The sequence below is a fragment of the Typha latifolia genome, chromosome 1 (genome assembly GCF_019914945.1).
Source record: "Typha latifolia isolate L0001 chromosome 1, TyphaL0001v2, whole genome shotgun sequence".
Taxonomy (NCBI): Eukaryota; Viridiplantae; Streptophyta; class Magnoliopsida; order Poales; family Typhaceae; genus Typha; species Typha latifolia.
The window spans coordinates 22,076,104-22,084,198 of NC_133086.1; the positions used below are offsets into that span (position 1 = coordinate 22,076,104).

Genomic DNA, 8,095 nt, shown 5'->3' on the forward strand with positions numbered 1-8,095 from the left:
ATCGATCCAATGTGATCAGGTGTACCTACCTACCCATTGAGAAACTCTCCACTTTGATTATGGAGAGAGAGAGAGAGAGGAAGTCACCATCGACCTTGCAGTTAATTTTTATTTATTAGTTATTTTTAATCCTCTTACTCGGTATTCCATGCACCAACCGAGAGAATAAGTCTCTGTGTTCAAATTTATTATTCCAAATGGGCTGCATTCATAGACTAACAAACTCGCAATTCATTCAGACCCCAATAGGAAGTTTCTGAGAATTAGAGGAAACAAGACCACTTCTCTTATTCCCAGTTGCTTGAGAAGATGTTCCTGAATACAGGGAAGGAAGGAAGGAAGCAATAAAGAGGAGCAGAGGAGAGCATAGAAAGGGGAAGCAAAGAGGGAGCTCTGTCTCTCTTCCTCTGTTTCCCTCCATATACGAGCTTGTGAGAAGCTAGCAGTAAAACCTCTTCCTTAATTTCCTTGTCGTCCGGTCGCCGTTAAATTTTGCCGTGGTTGTGTGAGAGATGAGAGAAAGGAAAGGAAACAAAAGTTGGCATCCGAGGATCAGTGATTGTGTATTAATGATGCTAGTTATGGCGATCCTCCTTTGGAGCTCGCCGGCGGTGGCAGCAATCGATTACAAAGATGCGCTTTCCAAGAGTCTTCTCTACTTCGAAGCCCAACGCTCCGGCCATCTACCGTACAACCAGCGCGTCACGTGGCGCGGGCATTCCGGCCTCACCGACGGCCTGCAGCAAGGAGTAAGTCTCAGTCATCCTTCTTAATTTGCAACTTTTTTTCTTCTTTTTTTTTTTTTTTTAAAAAAAGATCTCTTTCAACTTCTCATCTTCATCTTTTCTAATCAAGAGATATATTCTCCACAACTTTCCAGGTGGATTTAGTCGGAGGATACTACGACGCCGGCGACCACGTCAAGTTCGGGCTTCCCATGGCCTTCACCGTCACGATGCTGTCATGGGGCGTCATCGAGTACGGCGGCGATATCGCCGCCGCCGGCGAATACCAGCACGCCTTGGAGGCCATCAAGTGGGGGACGGATTACTTCGTCAAAGCACACACGGAGCCTTACGTCCTCTGGGCCGAGGTAAAAAAATTTCTTTTTCTTTTTCTTTTGGAGCTGATCATTAACTACTCTTACTACTAGATGAGTAGTTGCATCGATCATTTAATCACATATATATCATTACAGGTAGGAGATGGGGATACGGATCATTATTGCTGGCAAAGGCCGGAAGACATGACGACGTCACGACAGGCATACAAAATCGACAAAGAAAACCCAGGATCCGACCTCGCCGGCGAGACGGCGGCCGCCATGGCAGCCGCCTCCATCGTGTTCAAGAAATCCAACCCACATTACTCACACCTCCTGTTGCATCACGCACAACAGGTACGTAACAAAACTTACTTATACAATATACATATATATTCTATCTAGACTTATAACTAATCTAAACGTACGTTAATTGTTATCGGCTGTGTTTTACTTGCAGTTATTCGAGTTCGCGGATAAGTACAGAGGGAAGTACGATAGCAGCATAGATGCCGTGAAGAGTTACTATGCATCAGTGAGTGGATACAAGGATGAGTTGCTGTGGGCGGCGCTGTGGCTCCACAGAGCCACTGGGAGGGAGTATTACTTGGATTACGCTGTCGACAAAGCTGAATCATTTGGAGGAGTTGGATGGGAAATCACCGAGTTCAGCTGGGACGTTAAGTTCGCCGGCGTCCAAATCTTAGCCTCCAAGGTAAAATTAATTATATAGTTATATACATAGTTCAGCTGGGATGTTAAGAGGACCATAACACATTATAAGAGGTATTAGATGCACTGGGGAGAAGGATCAGATGCTAAATTTTAAGACTTGGGACTTTAGAATAGCCGTTCAAAGTCATATATATATATATATATATATATATATATATATTTTAAAGGAAGAAGAAGAAGAAGAAGAAGAATAGAATCATACAGTCGAGTTGAGGCATCAATGGTGTGAACATGCCTTTGTCTTGGGGGGGATTAAGACCTGACCACTCTAAAAGAGACCTAAATGTGGAGCTAACTTTATGCAATAGTAGGACACCAAACTTCGAGACTTATATATTTGTTTCGCTATCATAACAGCTGTTCAAAAGGAAACCATACGAAATATATCACCACTCTTATTTTTATTTTATTTCTCCACGTAACCAAGCATTTAATTTGCCAACATAATGAGATGACTAGTTTGGTCTCGTTTCATGGCATGCCACCGACGCTAAAACAATTAATTCTAGCTATATATATAGATTACTTTGTATATATATGAGATCGAATTATGGAATTTAGACTCCTAATTTTTTTTTTTTTTAAATTTCAGCTACTATTGAAAGGAGAACACTCGGAAAAGCACAGGCACTTCTTGGAGCAGTACCAAACCAAGGCGGAATACTACTTGTGTGCATGCCTAGGGAAGAATAACGGCAGCAACGTCGACCGCAGCCCAGGCGGGATGCTCTATATTCGCCAATGGAACAACATGCAGTATGTCTCGAGTGCCGCCTTCCTCCTCGCCACCTACTCCGACTACTTGGCTGACGCCCGGCAGGAGCTACAGTGCCCAGATGGGCCTGTACAGCCCAGTGAGCTATTGGATCTAGCGAAAGCCCAAGCAGATTATATATTGGGCTCAAACCCAATGGGCCTTAGCTATCTAGTGGGCTATGGGCCCAAATACCCCATAAATGTGCACCATAGAGGAGCCTCAATTGTGTCACATAAGGTGAACAATGGGTTCATTGGGTGCACCCAAGGATATGACGACTGGTTCGGGCGGCAGGGGCCGAACCCGAATGTGGTCGTCGGAGCGATCATCGGAGGGCCTAATTGTCGAGATAAGTTTAGAGACGAGAGGTGGAATTTTATGCAGACAGAGGCGTGTACATATAACACCGCACCGATGGTCAGCGTGTTTGCAAAATTTCATCAGTTAACTACCAAACGTATACAAAATTTACCGGCTCAAATTTCTTCTTCGTAAACAAAAATGTAAATAGAAAAGCTTATAAAGTAGGTTATACTTTGTAGAGTAATTTATTTTTTTCTTTTAAATTTTACATTTGTTGTTGAAATTTTTTATTGTGTGATTAGAAATTGAGGCATGTAAAACTTATTGTACTTTTACTACAAGAATAAAAGTACAAAGGAGGACAGAGATATATGTTTGTTGCGGAAAAATTAGCCCTCCTTCAATTTTTTTTTTCAATCAAAATTGCCCAACTTCAAATTTAATACTAAAAATATATGTTTCATTGTAACTATTAGTAAAATACTAAATTAATCAATGTTTTATCTAAGAAAAGAAAATATTAACAAGTTCAGTGTCTTCTTCTTATATATAAGATGTTAATCTAATCAACATTTTTGTATGACAAATGAAAAAATATATAAATTTAGCTAAATATATTAATATTTTATTAAAAGAATATTAAATAAATTATCGATAAGCTTAAAAAATACATATATAAATCGCTAAATATTTTGTTAACTTACAAATATAAATACTATTATTTATTAGTATTTCCATCTAAAAGTCCTGATAGCTATAGTAAAATAGACTCTTTTAATTATTAAATTTGAAATAATACAATTTTGATTAAAAAAAATTCTAAGACCAGCCTAATTTGACCAAAAACTCTATGTTTGTTAGCAAGTCTTTTCACAATCATATAGTAGATATGATATTTCTAGAGATTGTCCATCATATAAAACGAACCTACTTTATTTTTTAACGTATCTACTTGCTTCACTCTAAAGAGAGGAATCTAATGTTTATATTAGTCGTGCAAAACTTTCTATCAATATTCAAACATCCATGTGCTCTTTTGCCACTGCAACCAATAGCTTCTCCTTCGCGTTAATTCGCCCTTGAATGGTGTTCGACGAAATTCCTGAACCACGGAGACCACATCCAATACGTCACAGACAAGGTTGGAGCATGGAATTTTTCCTCCGGAACATTGCGTAAGAAGGTGGACAATGATAGCCAAGCGAAAGATCTAGATGAAGTCAAATGTTTAGAGTAGGCCATTTTAAAGACTTTTTTCTTAAAAAAATATTATATTATTTTAATCTTGGATTTGAACTCTTTATAATTTTAGATTTCAGTCATATCTTAGATGATAAAAATATACATCTGTTATATATCTTTGTTATATGGAAGTCAATGTGTATTATTTTAGATACATACGAAACCTCATATGATTATCTATAATTTTATACATAGGAAGTGAAGATGTGAAGTGAATTTAAACATAGTTATACCAGGGTAAAATATAATTTTTTTCAAGTGATATATTTACAGACATGGAAACATGGAGTTAAACATGGATCCATTGTTTCTTTCTTTGAGATGCAATATTTTGAAATGTTTATATTACTCGTTTTCTATACATTCATATACATATGCCCATAGTTCTTCTGTACATATTATATGTCATTGCTCCTCGTTTTCTAAATGGCTGGTTTCCAAGACATACTCCCTCATGAGCTTTGTGTTGGATTCATCAACCATCTGCAACAAAGAATTTATATCTAAAGATCTTAATTTCTAGCAAGATAAGCTAAGATTAAAAATATATTTATATATATACATATATATCAAAAGATTAGAAGATCACCAACCTTAAAGGCCAGGTTTTTGAGATTTTCCCACTCGAAATCCGTTTTGCTATATGCTGAACGTACCTGTATTCGATTTGAAGGTATTGCTCAAAAGATGCTGAGATTTAACTTAGAAGATAATAACTTTTTTGCTGATTTATAATTCACTGTTACCTCTAAGATTCGGAGAGCTGTGGCAGGGGAAGAGAGAAAAGAAACAAAAAGAGAATAAGAAACATAGGTCAGGACTTAAATTGATATGGTAATGACAAATGCTAAAGTAATACAATATTAATGCGCATATATATAGAAATCTTATCAAAATTATTATCATTCGCACCATATAATATGAATATATTTGTCATTCTATTATATGCCAGCTGATTACCTAAACCTTTATGTCTTGGAGATTGGCGCATCAATGTTCTGCAGAACTTGTCCCCATCTTTCAAGGAGTGGTTGCTGGTGAACTCCATCAACTCCTCGTAAGCCTCAGCGTTGTAACTCTGTTCATAGTTTGGGAAACAGGGCATGGTTAGATAAAAGACACTAATCCTAAATCAATGAAATTTACTTGATTTGGAATCCTAGGTTCACCAAATCCAACTAATTTGAAACTACGAACACTTTGTTGCAAATGAATTCCATCCAAATCCTACTTTAAATCATCGGATTTCATTACATACACAGAAATACATCCAAATTCATTGAAAGGTTCTATACAACAAATTAAGTGAAAGTAGAATTTCAAATACATTGGATGTTTTTATTCTTAATAAAATTCATGGGTGTAATAGGAAAAAAATTATTTTTAATTTGACTACTCTCCAAACAACAGAATTTATTTGTGTGAAATGAATTGAATTCTCTCCAAATGAAATCAATTAAATTGAACTTAAAAGTATTCCCAGATGTACCTTAAGTAATTAGATTTCAATTAACTAATCTTTCGGGTAATAGTGTCGGCTTCTTTCTTCTCTCTCCCGTGGGTCTTCCTTATCGCCAGTTGTTTCCAGCATGCTCCTCCCTCCCCCCTCCCCCTAGCCTCAGCTAGGATAAGAGCAAGGTTTTTATTTCCTCCATTGCAAGGTATTTCTCTCCTCCTCTTTCTCATCCCTTTTCTCTAGTCCTCTTTATCCTCTCTCTCCTCCCTTCTCCTTTTCTTTTCTTTCATTTTCTTCTTTTTTCTCCCTTTCCTCCCTATTTTGCTTGAATGAGGTTGCCGTGGTAAGGCCCTCCATAGCCACAGTCACAGTGGTTGAGGCTGCCTATAGTCATGGCCATCTAGGACATAGTCTCTATTCTCCCTCCCTCCTATCAGCCTCTCTCTCTCTCTCTCTCTCTCTCTCTCTCTCTCTCTCTCTCTCTATCTCTATCTCCTTTTATTTCCCCCTTTTTTTTTGCTTTTGCACCCATCTCATGTTGCCCCTTGCCGGTGACTCCCCTCGGTCTACTTCATCTCTTCTTAAAAGCTAGTTGTGCCGCCTCCTCTCAGTCTATTGATGTTCATCACGCCGCTACCCGCCTTTCTCTTTCCTCTCCTACGAGGGTTACAGTCATAGATTTTGGTGTCCACCAGGTCACATGGTTGATTGGGTGGTGATTCATTTTTTCTTTTTGTTTATAGGTTGTAGCTATATTGCTTCAATATCCCCTCGAGATTTAAAGAAAGCTTAAGCTAACCAGCTTGTTTTATTTGAATATGTTGGGTGTTCCTCGTTCAGATCTTATATCCCCTTAGTGTCTAATGCTTATTTTTTTGTAGTACTGGTAGATGAGCTCTTCAAAATATCTTCCACTTTCTATGTGTATCAAGCATTTGATTTCAGTGGATGTGGATGGATTTTTATGTATGTAATGAAACTTGATGTTTTGATGTCAGATTTAGATGGAATTGTTTTTGCCACTATATTTAATTTTTTTTTTCAAATCTCAAAAGTAATATCCTTCTTCTGAAGCTCTTAATGAAATGAGTTCCAACTCCAAATAACACAATCAGATGGATTTGTTTTCATTATTTTCCTAAAAATAGAATCTATTCCTAATTGAAATCAATTATGTTTTAATGAAATGACGCTTTCAAAGCTTTGTTCATTTATATAGAATAAGTTTAATACTACTATAGCTATGATAATTTTAATACTTTATAAGAAAGTTTATTCTAGTATAAGTTAATATTGTGTTTCATTGTAAACTAGTATAGTATATAATAAATATATTTAATATGACATAAAATTAAAATCATATTTGGTAATAACTAAAATACCTTTGTAATAGATGGTCAACGAGAGAGGAGAGAGAGTGATTAGAATGATAATTGATTAAAATAATAATAATTGGTAAATATAAAAAATATTGAATCAAAGATAAGAGGAGAGATAAGTATTACAATACTAGTATTGTGATTAATAGTTATAATTACTAGTAGAAGGCGGCTTATACCAAAGTAAGTATGACAAATGAAAAGGTAGTCTTCTAGGACCATATGCTCAAACCTCTTACCTATCTTTATTTTTCAATAACTATCATAATAAGTCTAATCACTAACACGAGTGGTTAGAGTCATAATTCTAAAACTAAGAGGTAGGGAAGTTCAAATTCTTATGTGGACGAATTGCACTCAATGTGTTAGAGCTGGCCTATCATAACCTATTTATATGGGAGAATTAACCGATTATCCAATCTAATTATTAAGGACGATCATAGTATTTATCATATATAATCTACGAGCTCTAAAATTATGTTAAGAAACCACACTAGTTAATAATTAATTTGATTTTCTTTGACTCCTAAGAGAGTAGTTTGTATGTTGTTGAAGTCTTTTTAACACAACCTAGGACTCATTTACTTGGTACACAAGTCTTTCTTATTTGCAGGTTAACTTTCCCTTGTCTATAAACCCCTTATTAGCATTTGGGGCTTATACACTAAAAGATCAAAGCTTTTAGTGTAAGAAAAAAAATGGAACTCTCTCAATGATAATATATGGTTTAGTCTAGAAGGGGGTAAACTCTCTTAAAACTCTAATGGCGAGAAACCAACCTGAAGCTGGGCGAGGACGATCTTTACAGCGACGTAAGTGAAGAAATCTTGGAGGCCCTTCGCCGCCTTCGCTTCCGGCGACGCCTCTCCAAAACCTAGCACAGATAATTTAACCAGATTCAATAGAGAATAAACATCGGGAAACCGAAATGAAATCTAGTTTAATCCTATTACCAGGAACAAACATCTTATTGCAGCGAGGGGATCGGAAGCCAAGAAATCGATTGGATTGCCCCCTCGAGGAGTCTCGTCTAATCCGCACGCCGAGCGAGCCTAACGAGGAGAGTGGAAGACGAGAAGGCGACAAAGTGATGCACTCCATTTCCCTCGCTTCGATCCACGACCTGTGCTCATCGTTAAGCCCTTGCTTCTTTATCCATCGCTCCTCTAATAAGAAGATGT

General features: G+C 37.0%; 2 protein-coding genes across 3 annotated transcripts; one reads left to right on the forward strand and one right to left on the reverse strand.

Annotated features, from left to right (window-relative positions):
- Positions 1-175: 175 nt before the first annotated feature.
- LOC140787390 (endoglucanase 22-like) lies at positions 176-3,226 on the forward strand. The gene is made up of 5 exons (XM_073136290.1): positions 176-749; positions 881-1,093; positions 1,199-1,399; positions 1,503-1,757; positions 2,370-3,226. The coding sequence occupies exons 1-5, from the start codon at positions 513-515 to the stop codon at positions 3,027-3,029; spliced, it is 1,566 nt and encodes a 521-aa protein (XP_072992391.1). The 5' UTR covers positions 176-512; the 3' UTR covers positions 3,030-3,226.
- Positions 3,227-4,291: 1,065 nt separating this feature from the next.
- Positions 4,292-8,095, reverse strand: LOC140782250 (chaperonin-like RBCX protein 1, chloroplastic). 2 transcript variants are annotated; one of them, XM_073128736.1, is made up of 6 exons: positions 7,868-8,095; positions 7,694-7,788; positions 5,046-5,157; positions 4,826-4,842; positions 4,673-4,735; positions 4,292-4,562 (listed from the first exon to the last, which is right to left on the reverse strand). In XM_073128736.1, the coding sequence occupies exons 1-6, from the start codon at positions 8,013-8,015 to the stop codon at positions 4,485-4,487; spliced, it is 513 nt and encodes a 170-aa protein (XP_072984837.1). In that variant the 5' UTR covers positions 8,016-8,095; the 3' UTR covers positions 4,292-4,484. The 2 variants fall into 2 exon arrangements, with proteins under 2 accessions (XP_072984837.1, XP_072984828.1); XM_073128727.1 differs by having other exon boundaries at positions 5,040-5,157.